The sequence below is a fragment of the Sander lucioperca genome, chromosome 22 (genome assembly GCF_008315115.2).
Source record: "Sander lucioperca isolate FBNREF2018 chromosome 22, SLUC_FBN_1.2, whole genome shotgun sequence".
Taxonomy (NCBI): Eukaryota; Metazoa; Chordata; class Actinopteri; order Perciformes; family Percidae; genus Sander; species Sander lucioperca.
The window spans coordinates 21,753,386-21,776,719 of NC_050194.1; the positions used below are offsets into that span (position 1 = coordinate 21,753,386).

At 40.6% G+C, this 23,334-nt stretch overlaps 1 protein-coding gene and 1 long non-coding RNA gene across 10 annotated transcripts in view; one reads left to right on the plus strand and one right to left on the minus strand.

Moving 5' to 3' along the window:
• Nucleotides 1-23,334, minus strand: part of tanc2b (tetratricopeptide repeat, ankyrin repeat and coiled-coil containing 2b) — a 152,854-nt gene that overhangs the window by 76,542 nt on the left and 52,978 nt on the right. For 8 of the 9 annotated variants that reach the window (XM_031315875.2, XM_031315886.2, XM_031315877.2 and 5 more), the window contains one exon: nucleotides 4,798-4,869. In XM_031315875.2, coding sequence (XP_031171735.1) covers nucleotides 4,798-4,869 — 72 coding nt within the window. Of the gene's footprint in view, nucleotides 1-4,797; nucleotides 4,870-22,425; nucleotides 22,689-23,334 lie in introns of those variants that run through there. The other variant, XM_031315878.2, reaches the window with a different exon arrangement.
• LOC118494323 lies at nucleotides 4-5,577 on the plus strand. The gene is made up of 3 exons (XR_004896442.1): nucleotides 4-202; nucleotides 2,218-2,223; nucleotides 5,567-5,577. It is a non-coding gene; the product is annotated as an uncharacterized LOC118494323 (long non-coding RNA).

Sequence of the window (23,334 nt, forward strand, 5' to 3'; positions counted from 1 at the left end):
AGAAGAAAATGAATTATCTAACAGTTTTAGTCTCATTTTATCCTAATATCCTCTTTCCTGTTGACTGATTACATTCCTTTTACTTTACCTGATCAACAAACTTTTAGTGTATCCTTCTCTGTCTGCCTTTTGTCTAGCCTAGTGTTAAAACAAAACATTTTACTTTGGTCACTGTGAGTGAGACCCTTTGTTTAGAGCCCAAGTTGACTCCAACTAAAATTCACACCTTAACTAGTCTATATCCACAGCGTTCCACTTCCGGGATTGTTCAGGTGCAGCGGGAAATTCCGCCGGATGTCCCTCATTACCAGATGTCCGTTACCTTCCGCTTTTATTCTGTTGACATTCTAAACTCTGGTGGATTTCTGAGGACTATGGTTAACTGCTCCTCAGATCTCTGCAGGGTAAATCCAGACAGCTAGCTAGACTATCTGTCTAATCTGAGTTTTCTGTTGCACGACTAAAACTACTTTTGAACATAGACATGTTCCACCAAAACAAGTTCCTTCCTGAGGCTATTTTGCAAAGGCACCTTCATTGTGTCCGGAGATTAGCGACACCCAAGACGATTGTGATTGGTTTAAAGAAATGCCAATTAACCAGAGCACGTTTTTCTCCCATCCTGGAATGTTGTGTGGACTAGCCAGACCCTCCTCCGCAGCGCTGTGGAGCGCTGCTGGCAATGCGAGACTACACCTTAACTAATCAAAGCACTTTTCATTAGTTGAAGCAAACAGTACTGAGTCTATGCAAATCTACTTAGTTAGTTGAAGGTCTTCTCAGCTTTTGTTTATTCTGTTGCTTTCAGTAAAATTGTATAAAACCCTGGCCAGAAAACTCATTCTGATCAGGGAGAATCCTACAGCTTCTTGTGAACTTCTTTCTCCACTGCACAGTGAATAAAACTAATCTGAACCAGCTACTCAATTGGACCTGAGAGAACCAGTTAAATTTACAATAATATGAAACAGAGAAAAACAGCAAATTCTCACATTAACAAGCTGAAAGCAACAGAACCCACAATTTTCTGTTGATCAATTGATCATTTTAGCACTAGTAAGGCCACCCAGAGTGATAGAGAAAATATTTATAGTTTGACTTAAGATGGAAAATAAGCAGCTTGTGTTTTTTTTTTATTTGATCACATTTGAAGATAAAGCCCTGTTTTGACTTTAGTTATCTGTTCTAGCGTACATCTGCATATAAAAAGACCTGACAATCACTCTGGAAGTAAAAGAAGGTTTTTATTCGTGTGTTTTAAACTTGTTGTTGGGTGATTATTGATTACATTAATGACAGATTATGCCTTTAAGAAAACATTTTTTGTATTACAGACCAGTATTATACTACAGATATATTATCTGTAGTGGTTTCTCATTTTTAATTGCCCTTTATAGTGTTTTTATAGTGAATATTGTAGTAAAACTCTGGCTTTCAGTTGTCACCCTACCACTCCAAATGTAAAACTGACATTTACAAATATGCAATAATGCAATAACTGTCAAACAAGTACTTGGGTATGTGTTTTCATTTATATTTACCATTCAATATCGCAATCGCTGCTGTCAGTCCCATAGAAGAACATGACAGCGTGGCGTGTTTTGGAACTATACAGGCTTACGTGAACTACGTGACCACCGCGGTAGCGAGATCAACGAGTGTCTCAACTCTTCTCTCTCTATGGCTCTGGGGCCACCGTGTTGGATTGCATTGGATTCTACAGGTTTCTACATTTGTTCACCCCTGTAGAAACTGTATGACAGACAGATATGAGTACCCAGACAGAACCTCAGCCTGGTCCCTTGATTGCAACACCAGTATTGAGTCTAACAAGATTGGCGTGACCCAGAAGAGAGAACAGCCCTGCAGGAAACACGTGCCATTTACATTCACTGTAATAAACTACAGCCTGCCTGACCTCTGTAAGCCCCACAGTAACACAATACCCCACAATTTTAACATAATAAAAAGGAGGATTTTCTAACCCTCTGCAATGTGTTCAAACAAACCAAAACAAGAGCAGAGTCATGATCACGAGAGCAAAGAAAATGCTTTCACAATGAGCAGTAATTACAGACAGAGCACAAACAACCACTCGCCACTGCTTACAAACCCCTTTTTTTCCCTCTCTTGCTTCAAAAAACACAAATTATGAGAAGTTATGGCTTTTATTTTTTTACTTTACACACACACACAATCCTGGTGAACAAACCCCAGCCAGCTGTCTGTAAACATCCATTTTGTGAATCAGCTCTGGCACATGTCCCTGCAGACAGAGCTGTAAAACCAACTGGTCAAACAACAGTCTCGCATCAGACAGCCGCCACAGTGAGACATGAAGCCATTATCAGACACTAATCCGAGACAAGTCCCAGAGGAAGCATGTGTGACGGTTAGGATGGGGTCACATTGTTTTTTGTAATGCAAATACACTAGTACACACACACACACACACACACACACACACACACACACACACACACACACACACACACACACACACACACACACACACACACACACACACACACACACACACACACACACACACACACACACACACACACACACACACACACACACACATCTCTCTGTGGCTCCAGAAGTGCTGGAGTCAGTCCATCCATTCACTGGGGAATGTCACTGCGAAAGCAAAAACAGCCAGAGCAGCGGTTACATCCCCAAGCATGGAAATTATCCTCATGTATGCAGAGCCTGAAGTGAATACCAAGGAGGGGACTTGGTATTCTGGTAGCAATTATCGGCCGTCAAGATCCAACTCAATTTCAATGCATTCCAATATTGAATGAAAACACCCAATCATAGTAGCATAAATAATCTTTTTTCTTCCAAAAAGTTAAGAAATTGGTGCTATCTTAGCAGTGGTGGAAGAAGTATTTAGATCCTTTACTTCAGTAAAAGTACTAAACCACAATGTGGAAAAACTCCACTAAACGTCCTGCATTCAAAACCTCAATTGAGTAAAAGTATGTATTAGCCAAAATGTACTTTACGTTTCATTGTGCAGTAAAATGTTCCCCGTCCCCTGTGTTTTCCTATTATATCTAAAGTTTACTTACTGGATTAATATTCCTGCTGCATTACTGTGTATGTTACATTTTACTGCTGTAGATGTTTAAGGTTGTGTTTATTTTAACTCCTTTATATACTGTTGGGTAGTTTAATCTACCGCAATGCATCATATTCTTTAAGGTCATCATATGTTTGTAGCATCGCTGTCCTGTGAGAACCACGTATCTCTAAAAAGTCAACTTTTCATGGTGTCAGAAAAACAGCCCTGTTTTCAGCTTTGGGACGATGCGTTTTTCAGCTGATCCGAGAGGCTTGTTAAAGACTTCTTTTAGGAGGAGAATTTATCTCAACATAACATAAAGGAGCACTTCATCCTTCAGTTTATCACAGTCATTCAACATCAACACATCTGGAAATACATCATTTTTACTGGACAGGAAGCAGATGAAAAACTGTAATCTTTAAAGTAACTAAAGCTGTCAGACAAATGTAGTGGAGTAAAAAGTACAATATTTGCCTCTGAGATGTAGTGGAGTAGAAGTATAAAGTTGCATAAAATGGTAATACTCAAGTACAAGTATGTCAAATCTTAATTAAGTAGAGTACTTAAGTAAATGTACTTTTACAGTTACATTCCACCACTGGATCTTAGGTGAACATAATCATCTTAAAAGCAATAGTGATAGCATTAAACATTAAAATTAAGCACTTTTTGGTACACAGTCTCACCACTTCATGTAAACTGTGATGCATAGTAATCAAAAGGTGTGATTTAGTGCAAAGATGGAGGGAGGAGAGGGAGGAAAAGCCGCACTTCAGTGGTGAAATCCAGAGAACAGAAGCGTTGAGGGGGAAATGGTGGCATTTCTTTTTAGACTGTGATGAGAGACATGTTTAAGGGCACTCCGTGCCTCGAAATAATTACAAACACCTACTTGTCGAGGTGTTCGGCTCAAAACATGCACGAGGAGGGAAGAAAAAAAATAAAGGCAACATGAAATTATAATTGCCAAAAACATTTCCTGCCAAGCACTGACATTCACCCTGTTGATAAACATATCCTATTGTGTACAGCTTCTTTTCCCGAGAAGAAACTCAGATTTATAGGCAGAATAAAAGGAATATAAAATTCATACAGTTCTCTCCCTGTAAATACAACATCATTTCCAGTAGTCGTAAAGTTTTCTGCTATAAAGTCAGGTGAAATACAACTTGGCAAACAAGGCCTCCATGGGTTTTTGCCGTGGAAACATTGAGGGAGAAGAAATGGAAAAAGACCGCCAAGAGAGAAGTATTACCGGAAATGAAGAAGTAAAGGTTAGGGGAAAAAAACTTGCATGCTGTTTCTCTGCAATACTCCAGCAAGCTTCTCATTCACTCACATAATACACATCCAATCTATATTTCATGAAGGCAAGGCTCCAGACTTACTAAGTGAAACCCTTCTCTTTTCTTTGACATGTGATCATTAATTATTGTGGAGGGGGTCTTCCTCCCTCCCACTGTTTTGGTTTCTGATTTTGTTTGTTTATATATTTCTTTTTGTTTTGTTTTCTTTCTTATTCTCATAGGTCTTTGTCATGTTCATTGTCCCGCTTAAATATCACTTCGGTGCCTATTATCTTTTTGTCTGTCTAATGACTCTGACGCTGCAGGCGCAATTGTAAAGGCTATGAAAAAGAGCTGTGAATGTAAAAATACATAAACATTTGAGAGAGACGTGATCATTAATTAAAAAAGACAAAAACATTTTTGTCCGCTTACCTTGGCCGATGTGGCTCAGGTGAGGGTCTAGACTGGGCGAGCGGGGGTCTGCCAAGTCTTCGCTCCCACCATCTGCAGAGAAGGAGCAGAAAGAGAAAGATAAGGAGAGAGCACGGCGGTGCTGGTAGCGTGGCGAGGAGGCCAGCAGGAAGACCACCTCCTCCTCTCCGATCAGCCATGTGTGGGACCTGAGGACCCCCAGCAAGCTGCTCACACACAGACCCTCCACACCCTTCCTCGTGAGGCCCAAGCGGCCCCTTATGGTGGCAAAGGGGGACAGTGCCGCCAATCTCCACGTCTTCCGCTTCCCCATGGTTAGACTAAACAGTCAGTGAGCCTCTACCTCTCAGGCCTGCCCATGCAGATAACAAAATAGTTTACATTACAGCCATTGTTGCATGCATAGGGTCTGTGTTAGAGCTCACTGGGCTCTACGGTTCAATGAGCGAGGACTAGCAGTAAAGCAGTGGGCGTTTCCCAGGATAGATCCACATACGGTTAATGATATGAGGATCAATTACGCCCAAGGGAGAATGCAGGCAAAATTAGCCACAGTGGATGGAGCTGAAATGAGGGGGGCATCACTGGGCAGCACAGTCAGTGTCACCGGGGGATTGTTTCATAATCCTGTTCAAGTGCGGATGGATCTACTGTAAAGCACGACAGGCCAGCAGAGGAGGTTTGGAACAAATGATTTACACATCCCAGTGGAATCAAGTGAGCTATTAATAAAATTGGAACTACGATGATGTATGAAAACTCATCTAAGCCAGGGGATTTTCTAAGTGTAGATAGATCAAAGATTGTTCCACCTATTGTGTTTCAATCACAGAGCTCAGCATCAGCCCAGAAAACCCAAACAAATACTCAAGTATTATCTCTCCCATCGCAGATTCACATACCGCGTGCCAGTAGCCTCACAGCAGGCTGGATTGGCTCGCTGGAGAACAGATCAAGCTTGTCGATGGACAGATAGAATAAGCCGTGGGACATGATTGTGTGAGAACTGGGCCAGTTTGAGATTGACACTGATTGTGGAAGGGACTCCTCTGCAGAGGATTTACAGTGTGTGCTTCGTGACATGAGCCACCATCTCAGGATGTGTCAGATTAATAGGCATGCCAACAAAATGTGAAATGCCAAAAAAATATCACTTGGGAGTGATTTTGAGGAAATTTCAGCAATACAACCTTTTTCTTCTTGGTGTTTACAGACAAAACTATAGATTCTGCTGAACAACACCTCCATTTCTTGCATGTTCAACACCAACAAACCCACCAGAAATACAGTAGCTTCTCACCTCATATGCCTGATGAGCCATATCGCCGAGTAAAATCAATGTCGTGAAAATCGATTGAGGGCTTTGAAGATGATGCGCTCTAGCTACGAGCAAATGTTGCACACTGAGCCATGAAACGACACGTATGCACAAACATGCAAGCACATATGAAGAGTGTGATGATACGCAGTAATACATTTTGCACACTTGCTATGCTCCTGCAGCGGATCTGATTAGTACCATAGGTGATGCTTTGAACCGCTTGCTTGTCATCAGACAGGTTCAGGAGCTTGAAATGTCACATCTGAGGCTTAATTTAAATGAACAGAGGACATTAAAGCTGTAGAATTAGATACAATAGATCACTACGTTATTGGGCCTCATCTTCTTCAGGTGTGTGGTGATGTATCAGTTCAAAAACTGAAACAGTACTCCTGATTGTGACACATACTGTATTAACCATGGCAAGTAGCTTTGGTGTAAAAAAAAAAAAAAAAAAAAAAGAAGAAAAAAGAGCTGTGGGCTTTGCTGGAAATGAAACTAACTTCTATTCAGGTTCAATCACATTCCACCCACAACATGACAATCCTACATTAAAACTTTAATTTTAATTACTTTTTGTTACTGAGATTTTGGAAAAATTCCACACAACACCAATGTGGCTTCACCTCCTTACGTCAGCCTCTTTTCTCTCCACAACCATTTCTTTTTAGTCTTGGCCAACACATCTTTGTACCTCTTTTATCCGAAAGAGAAAGCTTCTATTCTTCTGTGCAGATGGCTCTCTTGTTACCAGTGATCACAGTACAATGTCCTGACACAGCGATTCATGGCCTATTAAGCAGGGAACATGAAAGGGGAGGACCTATGGTTGACAGAAGACAGAGACGTGTTTTCTTTTCGACCGCAGAGACAAACAGTGGACATCATTCTAGTTCCTTACAGAACATCTGTTAACCACTTGGTCAACAACAACAATAACATAAGAATACAACTGAACTCAGCTCAGTATCCGATTCAAAGTCAGAACAGACAATCTGCACTCCGTAACCACATCCTATTCAGCTTTGCGTTCTCTGAAGCTAAAAGCTCATCAGAAATAATGATGCACTTACACTGTTGGTTATTCTTAGGAGCTGTAATGGCACAATGCTGCATTAGGACGTCAAAGGAGCAAGCCAATTTCGCACTTGGACAAAGAGTCATTATGGGAGAAGTCAGCATGACATCCGATAGTGATCCCATGGAGCATGGCAGAGAACTCCGCTATCCTTATTGTTCCGACTACTGATGACCCTGGCGGTGTTCGATGTGGCCTCTGCTCTAATGAGGCTTCTTTTCCAGGTACTGTCTGAGGTGATTGCTATAAATTGTTCTCTTAAAAGACAGAGCTTAAAAGACAGAAAGCTAAGTCATCACTAGTTACTCATAGGGGTTTTGATCTTTACGCTGGATGTCCAAAAACTCTGAATAACTTATCTGGAGGAGAGTAGGTAGAACAAATTACGATTTGAAATGGATTTGGTTCTTTTTCTGTGACTGATTGATCATGTCACACTTTAAAAGGAACCAACAGACCCGCACCAATAAAGTGCAATCAATGTCAGTCTTTCCCTTGCAGGACCCCACAAAATAGCCAACAATGGAAAGAAAAAGATTGCAACCGAGCCATGTAACTGAGACACATCCCGGATATTAGGAGCCCAGAGAATTACATCCTTCAGCTCAGTGACAGCGCAGTGATTCAGTGTTAGGTTCAAGTTACTTTCTGCCATATTTCTTACCTTTGCTGATTGCCTCCGTGGAGCCCTAATGTTTTTGTGTTGCCAACATGTTGTCAATCCCCAGTTTCTCCCCAGAAGAGCAAACTAGGACACCCAATTAAACACCTGTACTCTCCCTGTTACGGCAAATCTTTCTCACCATTCATCAAAACAACAGGTTAGAAATAGAGGGGAAAATGAGTTGTTCAAAAGACTCTTCATCCTGTTTTATCCCAGTTTCTTGGTAATGAATTACACCATTACAGGAATACTTTTTGTACTTTGCACACCTTAAATGCATGACATCTACATCTACATTCCCAATTAAGTGCACACCATCCTTGCATTATCCTGGAATTCTATTATACACTTCTTCCGCCAGAGAGCTAAATGTTAAACCATCTAAATTCCCGATAAATCTGATGTAGAAACAGAGGGATCATGTGCCAGCTACGATAATAAAACACGCTGACATTTATTCAGCACACGGTAGCCCACACACAAATAAAAAACTAACGTGCGTACCATATATCACATGGAGTTGTCGTGTGTGAGCAAATGTACTTGGGTAATTTACCAAAATAGAGATTGATTTAAAGAGTGGTAAAAAGAAAAGTTTGAAATTGGAATAGGTAAATGCCAAGGAGTGAATCAGCGCTGTAGGGAGCAACAATCACTGCTGCCAAGCTGCAACTTCTGATGTCACCAGAGAAGAGGCTGGGATACAACTGCTCCTGCGCTTTTAAGCAAGGCACTTAAGGTGCACTTGAGTTGGAGGTTTTTAAGTAAAAATCAAGTTTATTCAGTAAATCACAAAGTTGCAGGCGTTTATGTGTGCATAAGGTCTCCAACTAAAGATATTTTGTTCGTTCTATAAAATGTCAGAAAATAGTGAAAGATAAACTATTTGTTTTGTCTGACCAAAAGCCCAAAACCAAAGTATATTTAATTTATAGTGACACAAACCAGAAATAAAAGCTGAAGACACTCATATTTAAGAAGCTGAAATTAGCAAATGTTTGGCACTTTTGCACTATTTGTGTCTCAAGTTGCAGAAGAAAACATTTTGTCAGCAGACATATCGGCAGCAGCGACATTACCACACTGTTCCTGCTGTTGGTCGACTAATCAATTAAACCATGAAGTGTGCGGTTGTGTGTTTGAGTTTGGTCTCAGACGAACGCTCTTCTGCTTTGATATTCATTCAGGGTGAATTTAATCAGATCCTCAACAAAGTGGAGCATCTTAATGAATCACAACCCCACAGTGAGCTGCAGCGAGCCATATGAGAGCACAGACATCTGCTCGGTTGTAAAGTTGGAAGACATCTCCATTAGCATCAGCCTCCGTATAAGCTAACACAGAAATGCACACGCACGCACGCACGCACGCAAGTCTGAAATAAAAAAGCTCGACATTAAAAAACTCAGTAAATCTGCTTTATCAGGACTGTGTAGGTGAGGTTTGATTAGATTTAATTGACAGTGTTGGCACCATAAGCAAATACCTCCACAACTGTAATCACATTTTGATTTAAATATTGCTCAATCCTGATTGGTGCACAGAAAGTGACATCACTTTTTTACCAAACCAAAACTGTTCAAACTTTGTCAGAAACCTTTGTGTTCAAAGAGAATAAAAAGTTGTTTTGATTGTTGTAAGAGCAACTATTTTGATAATTTATGAATTAATTTAAGTAAAAATCCCAAACGTTAAATATCTCTGGGTTTTGGACTGTTGGTCGGACAAAGCGAGACATTTGAAGACGTCATTTTGGGGCCTGTGGAAAATTATAATGGCCGTTTTTCCACTCAGTATAGAGAGTAGAGTATACCAAACGATTGAAAAACATGGTCACATAGTTCATAAAGAATAACAGGACCATGTTTTATATCCTTACACCTGTACATTACATTCACAAATTAGAGAAGAAGCATCTGATGGATGTCAACCCTATTAAGGCTATCACTGGCTTTTTTACCTGCAGTGATAAAGACAATCCTTTCAACTCTTAAGCAGTCTTACTTTGATGGAGGACAAACTGCATCAGTTATGAGGGTTCCCAGCAGAGGGACGATACTGTTACGGACCTTTAGTTGTGACTCTGTGGGGAGACCATAACGCAGGTGTGCTGAGTGGAATAATACGAAGGAGACTGAGAGAGGGAGGGTGAGCAGAGCTGGCAGTTTCACAAGCTGTTAACTGCATTTAGGACAATGCTCATATCAGCCTTGATTTAATGTGCGTATCCTGCAGCCAGCCAGCATAAGAGCAAAGAAACTGCTGTAGTGTGTGGGTAGCAGACACTTCTGAATGTTTCTAGTGCCTACTGCCTGCTGAATAGTCCAATAATATACAGACGTAAAATGAATTTAAAAACATAAAAAACTGGATTTGCTTGGACAGACAAGCCTTTGTCCTTGAGTCTGTTTATTAGGTAATAAGTGCACTAAACACCTGCAATCTAGTACACTTGCTTAGTGTACCAAGTACATCAAAGAATAGTTAAAAAAGTAACACTACCACAGCAGGAAAAGCCAGTGAATAATAGTTAAGTATTGATTAGGACAGATTTTAATGATATTTTCTCCCAAGATTCTCTGCAAATAATGCATCATGATGTCTTTATTTGTCTGGTGCTAACACATTTAAATAACAAGATTTCCTGCATATGGGATTCAAAATCTGCCAACTAAACAGCCCATAAACACAACCATATGGTGCAGTTTATACAGTTTGGCTTCATTCTTGTGTCCTCAATATACATCCAAGCTGAGCCAGTGCACGCTTTACCTCTACTTTGGACAAAATGCCTCTTTAAAGTGGCAAAAAAAAAAGGTCACAGCCTGAACATAGAGTATTTAAGATAACACTGCAGATAATTTAGATGAATCTTTGTTGTGGCTCATTTGTTCTTTCTGCATATTGGTTTACATGCAGAGAGCAAAAAGTAAATCAGTGGTATCTTCCAATTTGCCAAGCAACAGCGGATGCAATTAAAGAAGAAATATCCCAGTCATGCCCAAAACACTACAGGGGTATCTCTTTTGTCCTGTTGTTACATAACTGTTGATTATCTGGTGGCTACAACAAATCCTAATGCAGATCTTTTTTTAGCTCATACTACTGCTGTTGCTACTCCTTTTTTTTTAACCACACCTGTGTTCCCAGCTATAATAGGACCTACATTACACAACGTGTAGTGGTGGACTGATGGGCTTATGTTGGCTTGTTTCAATGTCTATAATTTAAGTCAATGTTTAACATATTAATGCAAGACCAGTGCTAAAAAAAAAGTCCATCAAGATTAAGCCAAATAAACTAACAAAACAATTTATGATTATTTGTTCTTAAAACGTTTCAGCTATCTGGCATCCGTCAGGGTGGTTTATGAAGGTGATTTCTGATTTCTTTATTTACTATCTTAATATAAACGACAATTAATACAAAACATACAATACATTTAATCATAGCCCATCAATGGGTAAACACAGTTGAATCTTCATCTTTCACTACAAAAAACAAGACTAGGACTTGGGCCACATTTTATACAGTCTATGGTATTGACGTATATGTCGGCTGATAGGTATCGAGAAATTGCAATACAAAAATGCGAAATATTTGAGGTAATTAAGAAACAGTGTTTTCATTATATACAGTGAGGAAAATAAGTATTTGAACACCCTGCTATTTTGCAAGTTCTCCCACTTAGAAATCATGGAGAGGTCTGAAATTGTCATCGTAGGTGCATGTCCACTGTGAGAGACATAATCTAAAAAAAAAATAAATCCAGAAATCACAATGTATGATTTTTTAACTATTTATTTGTATGATACAGCTGCAAATAAGTATTTGAACACCTGAGAAAATCAATGTTAATATTTGGTACAGTAGCCTTTGTTTGCAATTACAGAGGTCAAACGTTTCCTGTAGTTTTTCACCAGGTTTGTACACACTGCAGGAGGGATTTTGGCCCACTCCTCCACACAGATCTTCTCTAGATCAGTCAGGTTTCTGGGCTGTCGCTGAGAAATACGGAGTTTGAGCTCCCTCCAAAGATTCTCTATTGGGTTTAGGTCTGGAGACTGGCTAGGCCACGCCAGAACCTTGATATGCTTCTTACAGAGCCACTCCTTGGTTATCCTGGCTGTGTGCTTCGGGTCATTGTCATGTTGGAAGACCCAGCCTCGACCCATCTTCAATGCTCTAACTGAGGGAAGGAGGTTGTTCCCCAAAATCTCGCAATACATGGCCCCGGTCATCCTCTCCTTAATACAGTGCAGTCGCCCTGTCCCATGTGCAGAAAAACACCCCCAAAGCATGATGCTACCACTCCCATGCTTCACAGTAGGGATGGTGTTCTTGGGATGGTACTCATCATTCTTCTTCCTCCAAACACAGTTAGTGGAATTATGACCAAAAAGTTCTATTTTGGTCTCATCTGACCACATGACTTTCTCCCATGACTCCTCTGGATCATCCAAATGGTCATTGGCGAACTTAACACGGGCCTTGACATGTGCTGGTTTAAGCAGGGGAACCTTCCGTGCCATGCATGATTTCAAACCATGACGTCTTAGTGTATTACCAACAGTAACCTTGGAAACGGTGGTCCCAGCTCTTTTCAGGTCATTGACCAGCTCCTCCCGTGTAGTTCTGGGCTGATTTCTCACCTTCCTTAGGATCATTGAGACCCCACGAGGTGAGATCTTGCATGGAGCCCCAGTCCGAGGGAGATTGACAGTCATGTTTAGCTTCTTCCATTTTCTAATGATTGCTCCAACAGTGGACCTTTTTTCACCAAGCTGCTTGGCAATTTCCCCGTAGCCCTTTCCAGCCTTGTGGAGGTGTACAATTTTGTCTCTAGTGTCTTTGGACAGCTCTTTGGTCTTGGCCATGTTAGTAGTTGGATTCTTACTGATTGTATGGGGTGGACAGGTGTCTTTATGCAGCTAACGACCTCAAACAGGTGCATCTAATTTAGGATAATAAATGGAGTGGAGGTGGACATTTTAAAGGCAGACTAACAGGTCTTTGAGGGTCAGAATTCTAGCTGATAGACAGGTGTTCAAATACTTATTTGCAGCTGTATCATACAAATAAATAGTTAAAAAAATCATATATTGTGATTTCTGGATAATTTTTTTTTAGATTATGTCTCTCACAGTGGACATGCACCTACGATGACAATTTCAGACCCCTCCATGATTTCTAAGTGGGAGAACTTGCAAAATAGCAGGGTGTTCAAATACTTATTTTCCTCACTGTATATAGTTGTACAACTTGTCAGAGTTTATTTCTCAACTGTAAAAAATCCAGCGAAAGAAACTAATTTAAGGAATCCTCATCAAAAATGTTTGTTTACGTTGAGTGTTTCTTATATGACAAAAAAAAGAAATATTGGCAAATATATCCGACATGAATATTGGTATTGACCTCGAAAACAGTGTTGGTTGGGCTATTAAAGCCAGTATCTCTAATGTTTTTAACTGATATCTTCAATATACTGTATACCTGTATGGTGGTGCACTTGCCACAAACATGACTTGTGATCATCTCCAACAAAAAAAGACTGCGTTTCCTTGGCTTTAAATAACACTTTATCCCCTCCCACCCTCCAGAAAAGCCCAGAGCTTATGACCCTGGCCACCGAGGTATATGTAGAGGACAGCGAGCAGCACGATCGTGGCGCTGGGCCAGAGAGGTGACGCATATGTGAGTAGCTTAGTGCGTCAGGCTCTGGCTGACAGCACCACAACTCAGCAGTGTCCTGGATGGATGGAAGTGTTATGATGGAGGAAGTAGGGAGAAATAGAGAATGTGTGTGCATGTAGAGAGAAACAAAGAGAGAAAGAAAATGACTGAAATGCCCTGACTCCTACACTGCAATCCGATGCTGAGAAAAGCTGTGTCGCAGCACTGAGTGGGCGGGCTTCGTTTGAAAAAATAAATAAAAATAAAAATAAAAGCTAGTGATAAAGAGTCTGGGAAAAAAAAGCATCTCCTACCTTCAGTCTGACACACCACTGGGGTTACATCAGAGCGGAGAAGTGAAAAGCATGCAGCAAAAATAGCCAAACGGAAATGGAAGTGTTATAGAGATTTTCTTTGGCGGCCTTGAGACTCAAGAGGGAGAGAAAGAGAATGTGCAGAGAAATAAAGAAGCTGGTATGGCTCCTGGTCTGCCTCCAGGCGTTCCAATGAAGAGTTATGCTTTTATTTTTATCCATTTGTAATCCCTGGCATCACACACAAAGGGACCACAAAAGATGTAAGAAGCAGACATCCCACCTGTACCACCTCCCTCCTCATTTCTCCCTCTTGCATGGTCTCTCCATCACTAATACTAATACACTAATAGCACTGAGACTATGACAATCTTTTTGTCGTTGATTTCAGCCTTTAAACACAAGTAATACGTAATAGGTTGAGAACCAATCATTTAGTCTAATAAATGTCAGGAAATACAAAAAATGCCCATCACAATCTCTGTCTTAATATCGCTCGATTTGTTCGATGGCCCAAAACCCCAAAAATTGATAAAATTACAAAAATATAAAATCCTCACCTTTGAGAAGCTGGAACGGGCAAATATTAAAACCCCTCCCCTGAACAGCAGTTGTCCAATCATAGCTTTAGAAACACTAACTAGGCATGACAGACCTGTCAAGCTTTGAATTGCTCCACATGCTGAAGCGGTGACATGAGGCGGAAGTAAGAGTGACTCTGCATTTAAAAAGATTTTTGAGGGTGGTGTCTTTTTTCTAGCCTTTCCAAAACTAAAAACACAAGCGATAAAGTGTAACAGAGTTTATCTGCTGTAACGTAAGCTGCAAGCTAGCTGACAACCTTCAGTAGTAGTTAGTAGAGTTACTTCTAAAGCCAAAGAGCTGCATGTCAGTAACAAAGAACACTAGTTTGTCAGGTTACAGGTTATGTTATAAAAGTTCACAATCAGCGTATTATTCCACTGTGAAAGTCAGGGTGCTATCAGAGTTTAGGCTAACGTTAGAAGCCCTTTCTCTTGTAATGTTAAACTAAAAGCATACTGTTTGAAAATATAAACAAGTAGGTAGGCAAAATTGGGTTACATTTGAACAAAATAACGTCTAAATTTATATTTAAGACTAACTAGCTCTACACTGCTACACAAGAACATCTTTATTTTCATGTCTTCCACACCCGGATTATTAACTTTTTGCCTGGAACATGCAGCTTCAGCCTCAATCTTTTAGCACAATATCATTCATGTAGCAATCAAGTGCATGGTTTAGACTCCTTTACAAAATACTTATTTTAAAATGAGTGTGTTGGAGTGTGGAGACTTTTCATCCAACTCATGGAGCTAACGTTGGCTTCATTAGCAAGCTAGCTACAGCTGATCAGATGTGCCAGTGACAGCTGTCATTTCAGCCGACAGGATCAACAGTTTCTGACTAGAGATGACAAGCCTGCTTTTGTCTGTTACTGTCTGAAATCAAGGACCCATTGCTTTAAAAAAATGCTACGAATTCTGAGTAGTAAATCTGACACTGATATCACTGAAAACTGCACATGTGCTGTGCAAGAGCGGAAAGCTTGACTATGATTAACTGCTCCTCAGATCTCTGCAGGGTAAATCCAGACAGCTGGCTAGACTACCTGTCCAATCTGAGTTTTCTGTTGCACGACTAAAACAACTTTTGAACGTACACGTTCCACCAAAACAAGTTCCTTCCTGAGGCTATTATGCAGCAGCACCGTTGCTCCGTCCGGCGCTTAGCACCGCCCAAAGATGTCAATAAACCAGAGCATGTTTTTCTCCCATCCCGGAATGCTGTGTGGACTCGCCAGACCCTCCTCTGCAGCGCTGTGGAGAAAGGTCTGGCAATGCAAGACTATAAAATCAGTAACTTAGTGTTATAAGAAGTAGACAGAAGTAAATATTGGATATGTGGACAGCATGATGGACCAACACCGTCAAACTGCATTTGCTGTCGAGGAAACAGGATTTGTGGTTATCCTGTTGTCTGAGATAATCACAATCTCTTGTGTTGCAGACTTCGTCTGCAGCACAAGAGGAGCATCGCCTCTGGTTCCCTTTGACCTCTGGCTGTCTAGCTAGAGGAGGAGCGCTTGCGACTCCTGCTAAGGTTGCAGATGTCTCTTTCTGCACCGACGAAGAGTGTTTAATGAGAAAAGGTTGGGATCCTTATAAATTCACACAGGGAGGCTGAGGGAAAGAGCTCCTGCTGCAGTCAGTGCTTGTTCATTATGGTGGAAGATATTTACTGCCTTTCAAATTACTACCTCAGTGAATGACAGACTGAGCTATTACCATACAGCAGCTTAAATCTGATCCTTATTCCTGTTGCTTAGGGCCTCTCTGCACGGTGGGGATTTGTACGCTTCACAACAAAACCTGAAATGTGGAGAGAGAAGTTTGTACCCCACCCAAATCTAGTATTTGCAAGCTACACTGAGGATGAACTCATTCTTAGAAGATCATTCAAGGATGTTTTCTAACACTGAAACCCATGAATGCAACAACTGGAAGAAACTGCTATTCGGTTTCAGCAACTGCAATCTGCAATCATTACTTGTTGCAAAGTTATGCATTAGGTTGATCTCTGTAACAATGCCAGCGGCAACAATTATTTTTCCTATTTACCTCTACCTTTCACAAAGAAGAAAAATAGATTTTTACAACTTGATGGTTAGAGAAACATCTCAAATGAATATAATTATATGTTGAAATGCAGAAGCGACTTGACTTGCGTTAAAAATACAAAGCTCAACTTTGTAATTTAGACAAACAAACCTTGAGGGCAGCACTGTATTCAGTGTCAATGACACAGCTCCAGGCTGTTGATTAGTATATAGTGCCACATTTAAAGTCTAATTCCTCTCTGGCGGGTTTAGAGAGAAGTTAATTTAACTTTACACGGACTGTCTGCAGGCTGTATGACTAATATACTACATAATTTTGTTGAGTGCCCATTTGATGATAATCGTTTTGAAGAGGGAAGACTCTAAACTAGTTATGTTTTGATTGAATTTCACCTGATTGAGGGGTACCATATGCTAGTACCACAAAAAGTTGTCTAAAGGATACAAAATCTTAAAAAAGAATAACAATAAACACAAAAGCTACTCCAAATGACAGAATGCAATCACTAGGTTATCTATTTATATAATGATTTAATGCTTAGTACTCCTTTATTCAGGCCACAGCCACAGATGATAAAAAAACTCAGTATACATTATCTCCAAAACAGCCACAAGCACAAAAACACGACAGTAAGGAAGAGGGTGTTTGACGTTGGATAGAAGCAGACCAAACAAGTGTCATTTTGTTTTTCTCTTCACTGCAATCAGAGTGCAATGCTTTTAACCTGCAAGTGGAGAACAATTAAGGAGAGGAGAAAGGGTGAAAGAGATCAAGGAACAGAAAGCCATTGACTATAGCCATAGTAACAGATGAAGGATGTAGGACAGAGAGAGGTGAAATAGAAAGACGTCAGAGACCGTCCTTGCTACTGCGCCCTCTTTCATAGCGCTCTGTTATTCTTATCCTATGCTTGCCCAAAGCAATGCAATAATTCATTCCAATCTCAGTGTCATTGTGACGATAGGAGAGTGAAAAAACTACACGCACACACACACACACACACACACACACACACACACACACACACACACACACACACACACACACACACACACACACACACACACACACACACACACGCCATCTCAATTGCAATGGAGATGGGTCTACAACTGTAAACAAGTAGGCCTAAATAATGAAATACACATTAAATATAAAATAGACTGGGGGTTTGTCGAGCCTGCAGTGCCACAGCAGACACCCACACTTATACACTGTGTGGAGAAAGTAGGCTACGGTGTGTGGCTGGATGTCTTTTATCATTAACATGGCAGCTACAGCCTATAATACAGTAACTATATGTACTATATTTAGAATAATAAAACCCATGCAAAGTATGTCCTACACTAACCTGCACTGCATCATTCTTTCTGCTATTCTATCAAACTAAACCAGGATTTCATATTTCAGACAACATATTTGTTGAAGATGGGCTAAAGCAGAATATTGCATTTCATTTTGATAATTGTTGAAAAACAAACTGCTGTCAAGTTCATATAGAAGGAACTTTGAATCCAGAGATTGTGTGTGTTTGTTGAGTACAAAAAATTGTCACAAACTCTGGGATATGGGTCAGTGTGTGTGTGTGTGTGTGTGTGTGTGTGTGTGTGTGTGTGTGTGTCTTCCTGATTTAGAGCCACATTTCAGACTAAAGACCAGTTAATTGGGGACACAGCTTTTGTCTCCAATTGGACAAGCCACCCCCAATTAAAAGGTTAGGTTAAGTCTCCAGCAAATGAATGCGGGTCTATGTAATTTCCCCAAAAGTGACCTTAGTAAACGTGTGTGTGTGTGTGTGTGTGTGAGATGAGAGAGAGAGAAAAAGAGAGATAGATAGATAGATAGATAGATAGATAGATAGATAGATAGATAGATAGATAGATAGATAGATAGAGCGCGAGAGAGGGAGGGAGGGTACTCTATTGGTTTTCAAAGGTCCACAGTGGGGATCTTACATCAATTTTTCATGTGCAGACTTGGGCTGGGCACTTCATGCTGTTTGGGTGTAGGTCTCATTGTCTGGTACTTTCCTATTGTACTAAACTGGCAGGACATCTTTGAAATTGTAGAAGGATTTTAATTTGCTTCCAACTGATGTTTTGATTATATGTATTTCTTGTTTTGTCAAACCAACAGTTCAAAACCCAAAGATATTCCATTAATAATGAAAACAGTGACTGAAACAATTAATGAATTATAAAAATCATAAGCAATGAATTGACCGTTTCAGCTCTATGTGAATGACAATCTATTAATTATCTGTTGTTGCCCAATCTTTTGATTACACATGGAGCCAAAATAAACTGGAGTCTGGTCTTATTTGACATTCCTTGAGAAAAAGACAATGTGGTCAGGGGTTAGCTGGAGAGTGGGAATTGTGGCTGCAACTGATGATTGTATTCATTATCATTTAATCTGTCAATTTTTTCATGTTTTTTAAAATAAAAGATCAATTGCTTAGTCTACAAAATAACCCTCATAAGTTCCCAGACCCAAAGGTTATGTCTTGAAATTGTTTGAATTGTCTTCCCAACAGTCCAAAACTCCAAAGATATTCAATTTATAATGAAATAAGACAGATCAAAGCAACAAATGTTCATATCTGAGAAGCTGGAAACAACTGGTCAAAGCCGCAAGGAAGCTGGCGAGTGTTAAAAAAAGTTCTGAACAATCGATTATCAAAATTGTATGTGATCATCTAATCATTTCAGCACTGGTGAGTATGCACGTGTTACAGTACAAGTGTCTTCATAAGTGTGGCACCATCATCAGACCTGTCAAAGCAGATAAATATATCTGGTGGCCTGATAAATCCAGTCCTTCCAGCGAGTGTCAGCAGGGGTTACAGCTACAAACATGGCTGCCACAGACTGGAGAGGAAGAGGAGGAGGCCGGGTGGGCGGGGGCAACAGACAGTCAGACAGACATACACAGACTGTAGGTTTGAATTCAGATATGGCACGATAACTGTCATCAAACAGAGACAGGCGGCGGGATGCATTTGGACACACAGCTGGCGTGGGTTTAGTCCACGCCTTGATGTTGTGGTCCTCACAATTGCAGCTTTTGTGAAGTAAACCAACGCCGCCGTTCGCTTATGCAACGTTGTGTTTTGCTGCATTTATCATGCGGTGTAAAGCGAGACAATATCCCTCAGTATGCTCAGCTAGCATGGGCACTTCCTGCTATTCAAAGGCACACAGCGCTGAGCACCAATAATGAGCCCATCCACATCAAGAGGCACAATGAAAGCCCAGTTTTTCCCGACTGGCAAAAACAACAGGATGCCCCTACAGAAGGGGGGCTGATAAGTCCTGCATGGCATCAAAAAGTTTAATGGGCCACAACCATGTTTTTTTTCAGATTTCTCACGGCCAAATGCACAATTCAGAAGGCCGCTTTGTTTATGCAGGATTCTGGGTCTGTATATGTGTCAGTGTGTGGGATGCTAGGAAGAGAAAAGATGGGTAAATTATGAAGGAAATAGTGATGGAATAGATTGAAGATAGTTTAAGAAATGGAGAGGGAGGAGGACAAGGGATGGCAAATGGTTAGCACCTGTAATAATGAGAATAAATAGATGATGAATGGGTGGAATGACAAAAAAGGAAGATGAGGGGGTGGAAGAAAATAGCCACTCCAGAAGGAATGAAATGAAAATAGGAACAGTAGGACGGATGTAACAAGAAGCTGTGATGAAAATGTGATGAATGGAAGAAGACAAAGATGAAGAGGGAAATTACTTTAAGGTGGGAGAGCCTGAAAGAAGCGAAGAGGACAAGTTTGGTTATGAGAAGATGTGGATAAGGAGGACTTGAGGAAAAGGAGGAGGATGGGAGGAAGAGAAGGGACGGAGTGGTGAAGACTCATTAGCCTACGTAAGGCTGGTACATTATGTCTTCCCTCCCTTCTCTCTCCTTTTGTTCTCTAGAAATATCTGAGTGGGTGGGAGAGAGAGTAACAGTGTGTGCAAGAAAGAAGGAGAGAGTTACAGTAAGTGAAGCGATGACAGAGTGAGGGGGAGAGAAAAGGAACAAGAGTGACAGAGAAAGTAGATGACTAGTGAGCAGGCATGCATCGTTAGAAAATGTTCAATATAATACCAGATGGGGATAGACCGATTATCGTTAAGATAATAAGATTATTTTTGGGGCATTTTAGGCCTTTATTTGTATAGGACAGCTGAAGACATGAAAGGGGAGAGAGAGGGGGAATGACATGCAGCAAAGGGCCGCAGGGCGGAGTCGAACCTGCAGCCGCTGCGTCGAGGAGTAAACCTCTATATGTGGGCGCCTGCTCTACCAGGTGAGCTACCCAGGCGGCCAACCGATTATCGTTTTTTTAGCAGTTTGCAGATTATCTGTATCTGCGTTTTATTTGCCTGATAACCGATAAGGTTAATTAATTAAAAAGTGTGCTACTTTGGCTCGGCTACAGCTCTGTGTCTGTCCCTCTGCTTCAGTTTCACTCACCTCTGAGTCTGACTTAATGTCCCGCCCACAACACTATCTGACTGACTATCTGTTACTGGGTATTATGTTTTCAAAGTTTCTAATTTATCAAATAATTGCTTAAAGCATTTAAACAAGGTTTTATGTTGGAGTTTGTAACTTCACAATCTTAATTTTGACTTAAAGATTTTCATTTTCACTGTAAATGCATAGCGCTTCCAAATACCGGTTATCAGTTTCATTAACTACTAATAATTGGTATCGCTCTTGAAAAACCAGTATCGGTCGATCTCTAGTACCAGATAACAATTTTTTATTAGAAAAACATTTCTTAAATGGGACCCAAACCATAACAGCAAAACTAATTAAACACAGAATGATGTTCAATGATATCTCTGCAGGGTTCCCCGCAGCATTTTATAGTTACTGTATTTCTTCCTCTAACGTCAGAACAACCTATACATTTGTATAAAATGAAATAAGGGAAAATGAGCATCACACAGCAAAGGCCACATCTTTAATGAATAAGGTGTTTAAATCCTCAGCAGTTAAAACAACCCGTTTAATTAGCTGACATGATTAGTCGATTACCTGGAATTAAATGGCAACTATTTTGAGATTTCATTAATGCTTTTAAAGAGATTTTTCAAGCAAATGTTCAAGATTTGCTGCTTTTCTACGTCTGATGTGATAGTGAATTGAATATGTTTGGGTTTTGGGTCGGATAAAACGAGAAATTTGGTACCTTTGTTAATGTTTTGTTGAAGTTTATTTTTCTCTAATTTAGTGCTATTGCTATTGTTGTTGTTTCGTTTTCCATCTAATCTTGTTTTGTTGTGCACTTTGGGCTTCAGTAAATTGTGATGTGGCACTGGTTACTATTTTCCGATATTTTATAGACCAAATGATTTATCGATTAATTCAGAAAATAATCGACAGATCCATAATAAAACTAATCTAAACAATTAGTGTCTCTGTTCAAGTTAATACCAGCATTTAATGTGATTTTATCTTTATTTTTACCTTCAAATACTCTTTGATAGTCACACTGCTTGATTTTGTCTTATTAACAGCGACGAGGTACCGAATGAGTATGTTATCACAACAAATAGAAATGATGGAGCACAGCAGCCACAACAGAGCAAACACACCAGTCAGAGACAGGGCTTGACACATGCTGCTGGCACAGTGAAAAAAAACAGACACTCAACACTGCTCTTAAATCAAATACCTGAATCCTTCACCTTTAAACATACACATTGAGAAGCCTACACAGTGCAAGAGCTGCTCAGACTTGCACTGTGAAACGAGCAAAATCCTGAGAAACAATTAATGGCTTAATAAAGAGTGGCTCTTTCCAAAGCCAGTTTACACCACTCACCACATTCACAACTGAGATTCCCACATTTACATCCATGCATTCCTTCCATCCATCCATCCATCCATCCACCCACCCACCCTCCCGCCCCGATTCATCTGGCTCACCTTTGTCAGTCGAGCGCCTCGTCTGCCCAGGCAATAAAAATCCTGCACCATAGTAAGGGAGATCCTAAACAAAAGGAGGGGATTGTAGGGACACAGAGAGGGAAAAAACAACGCGGGGGAAAAAAGCCAGAAAAAGGAGGACAAAAGATAGAAGGGGAGAGAGAAAGAGGTAAAGAATGACCCAGACAGGCAGAGAGCTCTCCACAATGTGAGCAGCGAGGGAGGGCTAGCACCAGGTGTCCGTACGCACACACTCACTGAGCCGCGCAGGCATACACACAATCACACACACACACTCACACCGGCAACTCGCTCTCTTCCTCCTCCTCCTCCACCTCCTCCTCTCGCTCTCTGGCAGCAATAACTCTCCCTCATCCTCCCTCTCTCTCTTCTTTCAGCCAGTGCAGAATACCTTAACTCTTTCAAAGCCAGGGATCTCTCCAGGAACGATTCTCTTTCTACTTCCACTTGTGCTAATAAGGCTGAACAATTAATATAAAAAACGGCAATTTCCAAATAGCAAAATAGGCGATTGTGAAGCTGCTTCAACCAATTTTTCTGCCCACTTTGGGGCAGCGGACACAAGCTGTACAATTTATACATCCAGCAGATGTGGAGAAATGTTATCATTCATGTAAGTCAGCTTCTTTTAGCTCCGTTTGTGGTCTCCACCAACTCATAAGTAGGGTTGGGCATCGAGAACCGATTCCTACTTGGAATCGTTTCTAAAATTACGATTCCAGTAGAATCGTTTCTTTATTGGAATCGTTTGGAATCATTTAGAGGATTTGGTTTCAAATCCGATCATCGCGGAATCGAAAGGAAGAATCGGAATTGGAATCAGAATCGTTAAAATCCAAACGATGCCCAACCCTATTCGTAAGAACAATATCTGTCTCTTTAGCTGCT